This window comes from Podarcis muralis, chromosome 10 (assembly GCF_964188315.1).
Source record: "Podarcis muralis chromosome 10, rPodMur119.hap1.1, whole genome shotgun sequence".
In the NCBI taxonomy this organism is placed as follows: domain Eukaryota; kingdom Metazoa; phylum Chordata; class Lepidosauria; order Squamata; family Lacertidae; genus Podarcis; species Podarcis muralis.
In genome coordinates, this window is record NC_135664.1 from 73,937,493 (window position 1) to 73,952,132 (window position 14,640).

Below are 14,640 nucleotides of genomic sequence, written 5' to 3' on the forward strand. Positions count from 1 at the left end.
GGTCAAATCACTCTGCCAAGCCTTTCCTCCGGGCAATGCCAGGTGGCAGACTATACATACATGGACCATTGTCTTCTCATCACTGGTACTCAGGAAGTGCTTATCTGCGCATATCTCCAGCTCTGCATATTCCCCCTCCCTCTTCTATATGTTAATCCGGTGTATTATGTATGCAACAACAGCAGCAAGAATACTCATCGCGAAGTACTGGAAGACACAATATTTACTCACCCGGGAAGAATGGCAGATGAAGTTGATGGACTATATGGAATTGGCGGAAAAGACTGGCAGAATCCGAGACCAGGGAGAAGAGTCGGTGGAAGAAGACTGGAAAAAGTTTAAAGACTATTTACAGAAATACTGTAAAATTAATGAATGTTAGAAAAATGTGGGAATGAAGTTATATGGCTTTAGTAGAAATGTTATAAGGAATTAAGTATAAATAGACTATTAGTGCATTAAAGGAAAAATAAGGTTAGAATATGTTAAGATAGGATAGATATGCTAAGATAGGATAGAAAACAGAGGAAGATGGAAAGGAATTGCTGAAACAATTTACAGAAGTGGAATACAAAAAGGGAGGTGTGAGGAGCTCGTGGAAACAAGCGAATGAAAGATAAGATATTGAAATTGTTTGATGTGTTTTAAATTGGTTTTAGTCTGTTTTGTTAGTTTATTGTGTTTGTTTTGTTAGTTTAATGTGTCAGTGTTATGTAGTGTTTTTGCATTGTATTGTATTGTATTGTTCATTTTGTTTTGTAGTGTTTAAAACTGTTGGAAAACTAATAAATAGTAATTCAAATATATATTGTCAGGGGTTCAGGGAGAGAGGCACAGATGAGGGAGGAGACTGAGAGCGAGGGGGAAGAATCCCGGAACGAGGAGGAGGAGGATGACAATGACTTGAGGGTTTCCATGAGTCTTTCAAGTGAATCGGAGGATTCCCAAAAGGGGGCGCCCCTGGTCAGGCCAAGGGGAGTCACAGGGGGGACTCGTCAGGAGCAGGGGAGCAGCAGGGGAACCCCGAGTGGGAGTTGGAGATCGGGGCCGGCTTCCCCGCCGGAACGAAGTGAAGAGGGTGGAGTTCCCAGTGTGACAGACGAAGCAGAGCAGGAAGCAGAGAGGGGAAGGAGATCGGGGCAAGACGTCCTGCCGGAAGGGGCGGAGAGTAGTACAGAGAGTAGTGTAACTGTCAAGAGGAAGGTCAGAGGTAGCGAACGCGCGCCAAGTTCAAATGTGGAGGCGCGCGGAAATGCGGAGAGCCCGGAGGAGGAGCCTGGTCCCAAAGCACGGAGGAGGGGGGAGCAGGCGTCTGGGGACTCAGCGTCAGGGGAATCCAGGAGGGAAGGAACCCAGGGGGGCAGAAAGACCCTGCGGAAAAGGAAGGACAGGAAGAGGTGGACCAGCACAAGCCTCTTAAACTGGTGTGGAGGCGGGACTGATTCAGAGGGGACTTCAGCGGTCTAAGCCTAACAGACGTGGGGCTGCGCGCCTCGGCTGTGGAAGAAACAATGTACTTCAATAAAGACTTTTGTAAATAAAGTGGACTTGGCGTTGGTCTCTTGTGAGCTGGGACCTGAGGCGGCCCTGACATACACACACACACACACACACATATATATATATATATATGTTAATCCGGTGTAACCCAACCTGTATTGCTGGGACATGGAGGGAAGTTTTAAAAGTTCATGTCACCCCTTTCCCGCTGTTCAATCTTGCCTTGAACCTCTTGTGCAATAAACTTGGATCTTCTGCAGCTTGCTCCTGTCTCCGGCTGAGCTCATTTTCCTCCGCAGGGACCCGCGGACTTAGTCCGACGAGCTGGGTGGCAGAGTAGCCCCGCACCCAGATTTTACCGTAACACACATGATGATGAACACTCAGCCCAAACCCCCTGATGATCTCTCCCAGCAGCTTCATATAGATATTAAAAAGCATGGGAGAGAGGACGGAGCCCTGAGGCACCCCACAAGTAAGAGCCCAGGGGTCTGAACACTCATCCCCCAACACCATTTTCTGGACACGGCCCAGGAGGAAGGAGTGGAACCACTGTATGACAGTGCCCCCAGCTCCCAGCCCCCCTAGACGGTCCAGAAGGATGTGATGGTTGATGGTGTCAAAGGCCGCTGAGAGATCCAGCAGAACTAGGAAACAGCTCTCACCCTTGTCCCTAGCCCGCCGGAGATCATCAACCAGTGTGACCAAGGCAGTTTCAGTCCCATGGTGAGGCCTGAATCCTGATTGGAAGGGATCCAAATGGTCCGCATCCTCCAGGCGTGCTTGGAGTTGTTCAGCAACCACCTGCTCAGTCACCTTGCCCAAGAATGGAAGATTTGAGACTGGGCGATAGTTGGTCATATTAGCCGGGTCTAAAGATGTTTTTTTTAAGAAGCGTTTTAATGACGCCTCTTTCAGCAGGTCTGGGAAGGCTCCCTCACAGAGGTAAACATTCACCACCCGGCAGAGGCTACTTTCTGAGGGTGTAGAAATTGCAACGCGCTTTAGTTATGGGCTGATTCACTCCTGGCATGGGGGGGGGGGGGCTCTGCGCGCAAACAGATCAACAGCTGCCTTGCTTTCTTCCTGGCCTCATTGTGTTACCTCTGACGGAGACAGAAGGGAGGAATTTTACCTGAGTGTCGGGAGGGGGTGTGCAAAAGCCCAAGCCCCATTTTCTACGTAACACAGGAGTCACAGCGCCCAACCCGCTGCTCAATGTGCACTAATACCTAAAACATGGAATGGATATAAGATCATGGCGTGGGGTGGGGGGCGGAGGGAGGGAAGGATTTTGCAATGTAAACATTGTAGGGGGGAGACCGCACTTTGCAGCTCGATTGCCGGGATCAGCCCCTGCCCCGCTCTCCTCATCCCCAGAAGGAAGAAGGGAGGGGGGGAAACCTTCCACTCCTTCGCCCCCCCTCAATTCCTCCCCTCCCGGTACATCCTCCTCTCACCCCGCCCCACAACCCCAAATCCCTCCACCGTGCGCTGAATCTCTTCCTCCTCCTCCAATCCGGCTTCTGTTTCCGGAATGAGGGGGGAAAGCCCCCCTCCTAAACTGCCTGCATTTCCCGCAAGTGGAGCTTCTGCGCCGGATTGCTGCTCTGCGGCGTAGCTCTAGGGGCGCGCGCTTTCGGAAAGGAAAGGCAGGGCGGCAGGGGAGGGGACCCCCGCTCGATGGATGTTACAGGAAAGGAAAGGAGAATCGGGAGCGAGGAGAAAGAGGTAAAGGGGTCGCGGGGGGCGGAGAGGGGAGAAAAGGACCCAGAGACCCCCGCCAGCTCCCCAAAGCGACTTTCGTGGGCCCCATGGGAAGGGCCTGGATCCCTGCACGTGTGCTGCGAAGGGGGCTTTCCTTGGCCCCTTAGGCGCCTTGGCAGGGGCGGACATGGGGAACCTACGCAGGGGGTCCCCACGAGGGCCCCCTTGCCCCGTTTCCCCGCGCAGGCATCCCTGGGGCCCTGTGGGTTTCGCTCGAATAAAGGCGGGCCATGAAAGAGTTAACGGGCATGAGGGACGCCTGGATAGAGACCCCCCTGTCCCTAAATTGTGCGTCTTGCAGTGGCCCCCTCAGGATGGAAAGATGGGGGATGAGGAGTGAGCCGCGCCAAGGGGGGGCCTCTGGGTTCAGGGGAGACTCTGGGACAGACGGAGGGAGTCGAGGAAGTGGGGAGAGGGAGCATCCCTGGAGCAGGGAAGGGCAGCAAGGGGGGGGGGGAGATAGGAAGACCAGTGTTTGGGGACACTTCTCCATGGTGGCACCTGTGGGGATTCTCTGGAGGCGCCGCGTTGGCTTCTCCCTCCCACCCAGGAATCGGCCACCCCTTCAAGGTGACCAGAGAGGGATCCCTGGAAAGTGAGGGGTCGTGTCCCCCCACCCCTTCCTTCCTGCAAGCTCCATCCTCTTCCCACCCTATGAGCCCCCATAAGCCCCTGCCCTGTCCAGGAAGAGGGGAGGGGAGAAGCGGCTCTTGGTTTCCGCAGTCCCACCCAGGAAGCAACCAGAAACCTTTTCCTCTCTCTCAGGCCTCCATCTTTAAGTTTCTCTTCCACTGCCTGGTTCCAGTACAAATAAAAGACAGTTAAACATCAGACATTAAAAACCTCCCCATAGAGGGTTGCCTTCAGCTGTCTTCTAAATGTCAGAATGTTGCACATTTCCTCGCCCTCTGCCTGCTTCCCTGTAACTTCGCTTCTCGTGTGTGTGTGGGGGGGGGGATCAGCAGAAGACCTTCGAAGGACCACCTGCCTGTCCAGACTGAGAGATTTTGGGGGAGATGCTCCTTCAGGTCTACAGTGTCGAGGCTGTTGAGGGCTTTAGGTTGCAGATCTTGCTGCTCCATAACAATCTCATTCAGCAAATAAATTGATTACTGAAGGCAAAGAAGCATAACAGGAGCCAAAAAATAGCAAAAACTTAAATACATAAAACCCTAACTTAGCATACCAAAACAGCAATCAACTAAGAATCACACAAGCGGAGTAGAGAAATAGCAGACTAGGAAGTGGGACCAGGTGCCTTTCGGCCTTGTAATTTATATTCTATTAAATGTCAGAGTAACCTTGGGACTGGATAACAAGCCTGGCTCACTCCAGTTTAAACCAGCTTCATCTGGTTCCCCAAAACAAGAAAGGTTCTTCATAACCTCATCACAACTTATCCCACCACCAGCTCTCAGCAGAAAGGAAACTGCCAAGTTTCAGGAAGCCTGCATTAGATCAATACTTTTCTATGCCTGGAAAGTGCAACCATGACACTTTAAAGGTCAGCACTAACAAATTGAATTGTGCTTGAAAATGTGCTGGGAGCCAGGTAAGATTCCTTTGGAGCAGTGATGTGTGGTCTCGGTGGCTGCTCCCATTCAGTTGCAGTTTCTGGGTCACCTTCAAAGGTAGTCCCATGTAGACCACATAGCAGTAGTCCAAGCCGGAAATAACCAGAGCATGCACCACTCTGGTGAGACAGTGTGCAGGGAAGGAGGGTCTCAGCCTGCATTGCAGATGGAGCTGCTAGACAGCTGCCCTGGACACAGAATTGAGCTGCGCCTCCATGGTAAGCTGTGAGTCCAAAATGACCCCTAGGCTGCACACCTGGTTATTTAGGGGCACAGTTACGCCATCAGGACCAGGGGGTCCCCCACACCTGCCCACCCCCTGCTCCCCAGGGACAGTACTTCTGTCTTGTCAGGATTCAAGCTCAATCTGTTAGCCACCATCCATCTTCAAACCACCTCCAGGCACCAACACAGGGCATTCACCACCTTCACTGGTTCCGATTTAAATGACGAGAAGAGCTGGGTATCACCCACATACTAGTGAACACCCAGCCCAAAACTCCCTGATGATCTCTCCCAGCAGCTTCATACAGATATTAAAAAGCTTCATATAGACATTGAAAAGCATGATATAAAACAGCTTTCCCCTCAGACTCTAGCGCATCGGAGATCATCAATGAACGCAACCAGGGCAGTTTCTGTTGCATGATGAGGCCTGAATCCCAATTGGAAGGATCAGGGTGGCAGAAGCTTTCCTGGTCCTGCACCCCCAAAAGCTCCAGGCACAAGACTTTCATTAGCTTTGAAGGGGCCATCCAATACTTGGTGGTCTTTTCTTCAAAAGACAAAAATTCTGAATACTTTTTAATTGACGTATGATGTAAATAGCGCTTCTGTTTTCCTTGTTCCACATCGGAGAGACTTTAATACACAGATCTGAGCTCATCTCTCTGCTTGAAAGTGCTGTGTTAGCAGCACTGTGAGCCAGGACAGTGTGTTTGGGGGTCCTGGGCTGCCTAGACAAAAAGACCCCCTTCTCACCCTGGCTTATATGGTCTCAAGGAAAGCAGAGCAGTACGTTAGGCACCAGCTTGGCTGCTGGAGTGGCTGGAAGGAGGTGTGCAGGACACCATCCAACCATCTTAGAGATTCCACTCTGGATTTGTGTGGGTTTCTCTCCATAGCCTTTTCTTCTCCTGAATATAACTCACGAGGCAGCAAAGTATTGTGGCCCCTATTCCATCCTGATAGCTTCTGGAAGCCACAGATGAGAGCTGAGTGTAGGGTGGGGACCAATGGTGGATAGATTACCCCATAAGGAGCATGACATAACTCCCACCAAAGGAACTACCACTCCCCTATGATATTTAAGACAGAACAGGAACAAATTCATGTCCCCAGAAATAACACAACCTCATTCCATTAGTGAATCTATACTACATTTTCCAGGTACTACATATTCCACTAAGTACAGTTTATCTATTTGCCTTGAATATCCTGCTTTTCAGTGTCATTTTAGGATAGTCCTGCATCTGAAGACGAGCACAAGATCAGACAGCACACCATTCTTTTAAAAAATCAAGCTGCTTTATGAACATTGATTGAGGATTTTGAAAGTTGCTCATTAATTACTATCATTTGACATTGCAACTTCACTTCCTAAAAACTGGGAACATGGGAAGGAGGTGAGGAAATGTAGGAGATGTTGAAATAGGAGGAGCTAATGGAGCTTGATGTGTTCTCTTTCCCTTAGTTCTCTTCCTTGAAACCTAAACAGGATTTCCTTTCTTCCCACTCTGAAGAAGGAGATGGAGAAGACTGACAGAACTCCAGGGGATGGGTCATCTCCCCCCCCCATTAGGAATAGAAATTAAAATGTGTGAAATGCGGAATATGCTTCATTGAATGAGCACACATAGTTCACATCAACGACCTCCAGCAGGGGAGAAACCATTTAGAGGTATGGAGTTTGGGAAAAGTGTCACCGATAGTGGAAAACTTAGAACATATCAGCGGACTCACAAGGGCAAGAAAGGATTCCAATGCAGGGAGTGTGGGAAGAACTTCAGTCAAAATGGAAGCCTTAGATCACATCAACGGACTCACACAGGGGAGAAACCATATAAATGTATGGAGTGTGGAAAGAGCTTCAGTTTCAATGCAACCCTTAGAAGACATCAACGGACTCACACAGGGGAGAAACCATTTAGATGCATGGAGTGCGGAAAGAGCTTTAGTGATAATGGAAGCCTTAGAACACATCAACGGATTCACACAGGGGAGAAACCATTCAAATGCATGGAGTGCGGAAAGAGCTTCAATCGGAGTGGACAGCTCAATAAACACCATTGGACTCACACCGGAGAAAAACCATTTGAATGTATGGAGTGTGGAAGGAGCTTCAGTTTCAATGGAAACCTTAGAACACATCAACAGACTCACACAGGGGAGAAACCATTTAAATGCATGCAGTGTGGAAAGAGCTTCAGTCAGAGAGGACACCTCAAAGTACATCAACAGACTCACACAGGGCAGAAACCATTTAAATGCATGATTTGCGGAAGGAGCTTCAGTTTCAATGCAACTCTTAAAAGACATCAATGGATTCACACAGGGGAGAAACCATTTAAATGCATGGAGTGCGGAAATAACTTTAGTGATAATGGAACACTTAGAAGACATCAACGGACTCACACAGGGGAGAAACCATATAAATGTATGGAGTGTGGAAAGAGCTTCAGTCACAGTGGACACCTCAATATACATCAACGGACTCACACAGGGGAGAAACCACTTATATGTATGGAGTGCGGTAAGAGCTTTAGTGATAATGGAAACCTTAGAAGACATAAACGGACTCACACAGGAGAGAAACCATTTAAATGTTTGGAGTGCGGAAAGAGCTTTAGTGACAATGGTAAACTTAGAGCACATCAACAGACTCACACAGGAGAGAAACCATTTAAATGCTTGGAGTGTGGAAAAAGCTTCAAGCAGAGTGGACAGCTCAATAAACACCATTGGACTCACACAGGAGAAAAACCATTTGAATGTATGCAGTGTGGAAGGAGCTTCAGTTTCAATGGAAACCTTAGAAGACATCAACAGACTCACACAGGGGAGAAACCATATAAATGTACGGAGTGTGGAAAGAGCTTCAGTCAGAGTGGACACCTCAATGTACATAAACAGACTCACACAGGGCAGAAACCATTTAAATGCTTGAAGTGCGGAAGGAGCTTCAATTTCAATGCAACCCTTAGAAGACATCAACGGACTCACACAGGGGAGAAACCATTTAAATGCATGGAGTGCGGAAAGAGCTTTAGTGATAATGGAACACTTAGAAGACATCAACGGACTCACACAGGGGAGAAACCATATAAATGTATGGAGTGTGGAAAGAGCTTCAGTCACAGTGGACAGCTCAATATACATCAACAGACTCACACAGGGGAGAAACCATTTAAATGTTTGGAGTGCGGAAAGAGCTTTAGTGTTAATGGTAAACTTAGAACACATCAACGGACTCACACAGGAGAGAAACCATTTAAATGTTTGGAGTGTGGAAAGAGATTCAGTCAGAATAGAAACCTTAGAAAACATCAGCAGACACACAGCGGAGAAACAGTTTAAATGTATGGACTGTGGAAGGAGCTTCAGTCAGAGTGGAACCCTTGATTTATGTCAACAAACTCACACAAAACACAAACCATAGAAATATCAGGAACGTAGATAGAGGTTCAGTCCTAGTGGAAGTTCTAAATCAACAGACTCACGGACAGGAAGAACTTTAGGAGTTGAAACCCTTGTTGTTGTTTAGTCATTTAGTCGTGTCCGCCTCTTCGTGACCCCTGGACCAGAGCACGCCAGGCACTCCTGTCTTCCACTGCCTCCCGCAGTTTGGTCAGGCTCATGTTTGTAGTTTCGAGAACACTGTCCAACCATCTCGTCCTCTGTCATCCCCTTCTCCTTGTGCCCTCCATCTTTCCCAACATCAGGGTCTTTTCCAGGGAGTCTTCTCTTCTCATGAGGTGGCCAAAGTATTGAAACCCTACAAACCATCAACAAACTCAGAGAGGAGACGCTGTTTAAATGAAAAGATTGCAAAAAGTGCTTTATTTACAATGGAGTGTTTAAGGAACATCCAGAGACTCTCACATGTAAGAACCCATTTAAATGTATGGAGTGTTGGAGGGCTTCCTCTCAAGAGTCCACTCTTTTCTTCACAGAAATGAACTCACCAGGAAATTGGTCTTTAAAAGATGTTGTGTATGTGAAGTTCTGGTATTTATGTGTAAAACTATATAGTAATGAAATATTGAAGGCAATGTCAAACAGTGTGATTATAATCTAAGATGTAAAGTACCTTTCGATAGAGAAGGCGAGAGGGTTTATCTGGATTACTTGGTGGTCAGTGAGGATTAGGGCTGGGCGATATAATGTCCCATACTGGTTTCTAGACCACATTGTGATAACCTTTCAAAAACAATTGATATGGCAACACACCAAGAATCACAGTGTGTGTTTCTGTGATGCCCATTTGCCTGGAAGCAGCGGGCAGAAAGCTTTTATTCATGAAGCCCCTGCAGATGCTGAGTTGCTGACTTCCCTCCCAGATGACAGGAAGCAAAACACACACCTCCATTGCCCTGTGTCCTTCCAGCCTCTTTCCTCCCTTGCTCCCTTCTGCCGGTTTGTGTGCCTGACTTAGATATCCTATGTGGTGTATTTTTTTACGGCTGAAACTGGATTTGCTCTCAGAAGCAAAGTTTTGTGCCTCACTGGGGACCCACTGAGAACTGTATGCTTTGAAAGCTCAGTAAAGTATTACTGAAGAAGTCCTGCTGCCTCTGTGTGTGGTTTTTGACCTCAGTGTGGGAATTGATCTACATGTGGCCCCTACTCTCCTCCTGCCCTGAAGTTGCTTTACTCAAGCATGCAAGACGGGTGCATCTGTGTGCACTCAAAAGCAAATAAAGTAGGACTCGCCTTTCTATGAGAGTACAGTGGTACCTTGCATTACAGACGCTTCAGGTTACAGACACTTCAGGTTAGACTCTGCTAACCCAGAAATAGTACTTTGGGTTAAGAACTTTGCTTCAGGATGAGAACAGAAATCACGCAGCGGCAGCAGGAGGCCCCATTAGCTAAAGTGGTGTCTAGGTTAAGAACAGTTTCAGGTTAAGAACAGACTTCCGGAAGGAATTAAGTTCTTAACCTGAGGTACCACTGTAATGTGTTTTTAACTGTTTTTATTGTTTTTTTTAAATTTTGTAATCTGCTCTAGGAGATTCGGATTACAGACAGGGAAGTAACAGTAATGATGATGAAGATAATGATGATGTTACATTGCTTAACATGCCCCCTCCCCAGTCATGAATACTTGAGGACACTCCTGGGTCCATCATGGTCGCTTGAGGCCCATGTCCAGCTCAGGCTAGTTCCCCACCCCACAGACCTTTTGGGACAGAGAGGACATGGCCCTGGTCCTCTCTGCTCTGCATCAGATGGGATGGTGGAACTGCCTTGAAGGCGACTCCGGAACTGGTCCAAAACACAGCAGCCAGATGATTGGCTGGGCTGCCTCTCTTTATGAATGGCATTTCTCTCCCACCTCTTTCTCCAAGGAGATCTAGGCGGCATCCAGGGGTCTACCCCTCCCCACTGAGTCTCCCTACAACAAACACATTGGATTCATGTTTTAAAACAGTTGCACTTGTTGTTTCCTTTCCAGCAGGACCTCTCCTGCTCTCAATGCCTTGGCTTGTGAGACCTCCAATGGTGCTTTCATGGAACTATAGAGGTGGATGGCACCCCAAGGATCATCTAGTCCAACCCACAGCAATCTCAGAGGACACACTTGCATCTGGAGGAACTAAGCACTGGAGGAGAAAATGAGCCCTTCAGGATCAGACCAGAGGGCTGCCCCCTATAGGGGAGACACAGCAGAGGAGCCTCCCATTGCCCTCTCCTCCTCCACAGATTGGCCTCCTCCTCTTATAACTCCAGCTTTATTGGTGGCCTTTGCCTCCTGTGGGAAGGAGTTCCACAGGTTTTACTCTGTCCTGCAAGAGGAAGCGCTTTCTCTTCTCTGCTCTCCTTCCTTCCTCCTTTCCTTCCCTCCTTCCTTCCTTGCACCGGTGAGGTTTTAGGTAACGAATGTCCAAATGTTTCCATCCACGGACAACCTCTATTATACAAGGGGACTGATCCATACATCGGAGTGGGGTTTATTTGCATGCATTTCCCCGCTCCTGGATCCAAGGGGCCAGCAGTGCATCCATGCAAAGGAGGAGCAGACCTGCCGCCCTCCTGCGACTTCGCCCCTCCCTGGCAGGACTCTCCGCGCCCTGACTTGCCCCCCTCTCGCCATGCAGCGCTGGGACCCCTGCTCTCCCCATGGGCCCTATGTTGGGAGAGAGGAGAATCACCGGATCCCAGCAGGCGCCCCAGGCAGCCTCTGCAGAGCCGAACCAAGGGGACCCCCACACGCCCGAATTATTGCATGAAAGGGAGGGATTGGGCTTTCGCTCTGGAGGACCCTGCCCCCCCCGTCTTACTTTCCTGTCTAGGAATCTAGCTCGTTTCCGTGTAACCCTTGGCAAGCCGAGCGCACCCAACTCCACCAAGGAGGAGACAGGGGACTCCCCTGAGAAGGAGGCTGTTTCACCAACACAGGAGCCAGATATATGGAGAAACGTGACTCAAAGAAGTAGGAGGCCCAGGGTTCGCTCTGATTGTTTAGAAATACACAATCACTTTGAGGTCCTTTCCCCTAGCATGGAAGACGAAGAGCAGACTCCATTTGAGGATCTCTCCCTCATTACAGTCGATCAGGTATATGAAGACGAGCAGCAAAGTCAGTCCTCAGGGAATATGCAGGCGACCTTGGAACGGACAGCTCATGGAAGAACCCCGACCAGACTTAAGAGGAGGCGTGTAGTGGTGATAGGGGATTCCCTACTGAGGGGAACAGAAGCAGTGATCTGTGGGCCTGACAAGATGTCTCGGGAAGTGTGCTGTCTCCCCGGGGCTAAGATCCAAGATGTAACTGAACGACTGCAAGGAATCATAAAACCCACTGACAAATACCCCTTCCTCTTGGTTCATGTGGGAACCAATGACACTGCAAGCAATAGCCTCCAGAAGATCAAAAGAGACTACGAGGCTCTGGGCAGGAAATTGAAGCAATTAAATGCACAAATTGTCATCTCATCTGCCCTCCCAGTTGAACGACGTGGCCCAGGGAGAGAGGGAAAAATAGTGGAAGTGAACAGCTGGCTTCGCAAATGGTGTAAACAGGAACGGTTTGGATTCTTAGATCACGGACTGCAGTTTCTTGAAGATGGACTTCTGGCAAGCGATGGGCTGCACCTCACAACGGTTGGGAGGAATGTTTTTGCAAAAAATCTCAGAAACCTCATCAGGAGGGCTTTAAACTGACTAATGTGGGGGAGGGAGACAGTGCTCCTGAAGGTAGGAGTCTATCAATTGATGAAGATGATAATCCAAATGTCATAGACCGAATGGAGCAAACAGCACGCAGACCTAGTGGTGGGAGGAAAAAATCCTTAAATAAGAGACACGGGGGAATGATTAATGGACTTCAATGTCTGTACACTAATGCGCAAAGCATGGGAAATAAACAAGATGAGCTTGAGCTCTTGGTACAGCAAACTAAATATAACATAATAAGCATCACTGAAACCTGGTGGGATAAGTCCCACGATTGGAATGTAATAATGGAGGGATACAATCTATTTCAGAGAAACAGAGCAGACAAGAAAGGAGGAGGAGTGGCGTTATATGTCAGGGATGTGCATACCTGTTGTCAGAGACTGCCTCCAGGTCCCAGCTCACAGAGGACCAACGCTAGCCGGTAGTAATGTACAAAAGTCTTTATTGAAGTACAGTTTCCATTTTCAAGCCCTAGCGTGCATCTCTACGTCTAGAGGTTAGACCGGCGAAGCTCCATCTGAGTCTCCGCCCCCTGTACACCAGTTTAAGACTCTAACCTTACTCCACCTCTTCCGTCTCTCCTTTCTCCTCTGGGTCCTTCTACCCCCCGGGGTCCCTTCCGTCCTGGACTCTTCTGACGCTGACCCCCCTGAGTCTCCTCCCTCCTTTCGGCGGGCTTTAGGACCTGGCTCCCTATCCGGGCTGCCCACTGCGCCGCCCTCTTGTACATTTGAACTTGGCGCGTGCGCCCAGTCCCCGAACTTCCTTTTGACCGTTTCCTCGCTCTCCGATGGAGGTGTGGCCAATCCTGACTCATGTCCTCCCGCTGGCGGTGCGCCGCCTGATCCCGATGCCTGGGACTCCTCCTCCCTACTGCGCTCTGGTGGAGAAGCTGGTCCTGATTTCCAACTGCTGCTCTATGAGTCCCCTCTTGCCCCTTCTTCCTGGGGTGTCCCCCTAGGCACCCCCCTTGCTCTGACCATGGGAGCCCCTTTCTGTGAATCCTCCGAGTCGCTTGAGAGACTCAGAGACCTCGGACGGCTGTCATCGCTAACATTTCCTTCAGATTCCTCCCCCTCGGTCTCTATTTCCTCCCTCTCCTGTGCCTCTGCTCCTGAGCCCCTGACACCTGTGAAGAGATCCAAGATTTAGAACCTCAAAGCCAAAGTGAGAGCATTTGGGTCAAAATTAAGGGAGAGAAGAATAACAGAGACATCATTGTGGGAGTTTACTATAGATCCCCAAGCCAAACGGAGGACATAGATGATGCCTTCCTGGAACAGATGGCCAAGCATGCAAAAAGAAGGGAGATAGTAGTAATGGGGGACTTCAATTACCCGGATATTTGTTGGATGTCAAACTCAGCCAAGAGCATAAGGTCAAACAGATTCCTCACTGGCCTTGCAGACAACTCCATTGTCCAGAAAGTGGGAGAAGCAACAAGAGGAACAGCCATTTTAGATCTGGTCCTAACCAATGTTGAGGACCTGGTTAGTGGGGTAGAAGTGGAAGGATCATTAGGCACAAGTGATCATGCTCTTCTGAAGTTTACTATACAGCGGAAAGGAGCAGCCAAGCATACTAGGACTCAGTTTCTTGACTTTAAGAAAGCCGACTTCATAAAACTTAGGGAAGTGCTGGGTGAGATCCCATGGACAGTAATACTAAAAGGAAAGGGAGTTCATGATGGCTGGGAGTTTGTTAAGAGGGAGATAGTAAAAGCACAACTTCAGGCAATACCAATGAGACGGAAACATGGAAGGTGCCTAAAGAAGCCAGGGTGGCTATCTAAAGAACTTTTAACTGAGTTAAGATTAAAAAAGGATGTGTACAAAAAATGGAAAAGGGGGGAAACCACCAAAGAGGAATTCAAACAAATAGCCAGCACGTGTAGACACAAAGTCAGAAAAGCTAAAGCACAGAATGAACTCAGGCTTGCTAGAGAGGTTAAAAGCAACAAAAAAGGCTTTTATGGGTATGTTCGTAGCAAAAGGAAGAACAAAGAAACAGTGGGGTCACTCAGAGGAGAGGATGGTGAAATGCAAACAGGGGACACAGAAAGGGCTGAACTTCTCAATGCCTTCTTTGCCTCAGTCTTCTCCGATAAAGAAAACAATGCCCGACCTGAAGAATTTGGAGCAAATGATTCAGCAGAGGAAACACAGCCCAGAATAACTAAGGAGACAGTACAAGAATACTTGGCTAGTCTAGATGTATTCAAGTCTCCAGGGCCAGATGAACTGCATCCAAGAGTATTAAAAGAACTGGCAGATGTGATTTCAGAACCACTGGCAATCATCTTTGAGAATTCCTGGAGAACAGGCGAAGTCCCGGCAGACTGGAGGAGGGCAAATGTTGTCCCTATTTTCAAAAAGGGGAAAAGAGAGGACCGAAATAA

General features: G+C 48.7%; 2 protein-coding genes across 2 annotated transcripts in view; both read left to right on the plus strand.

The window, feature by feature from the left end:
* LOC144329036 (uncharacterized) overlaps nt 1-8,591 on the plus strand; it is a 40,613-nt gene extending 32,022 nt beyond the window's left edge. The window contains 2 exon segments of the mRNA XM_077935478.1: nt 6,863-8,306; nt 8,308-8,591. Coding sequence (XP_077791604.1) covers nt 6,863-8,306; nt 8,308-8,499 — 1,636 coding nt within the window. The 3' untranslated portion in view covers nt 8,500-8,591.
* The window catches only part of LOC114605972 (uncharacterized), a 64,995-nt gene that overhangs the window by 32,012 nt on the left and 18,343 nt on the right, over nt 1-14,640 (plus strand). The window lies entirely within an intron of this gene.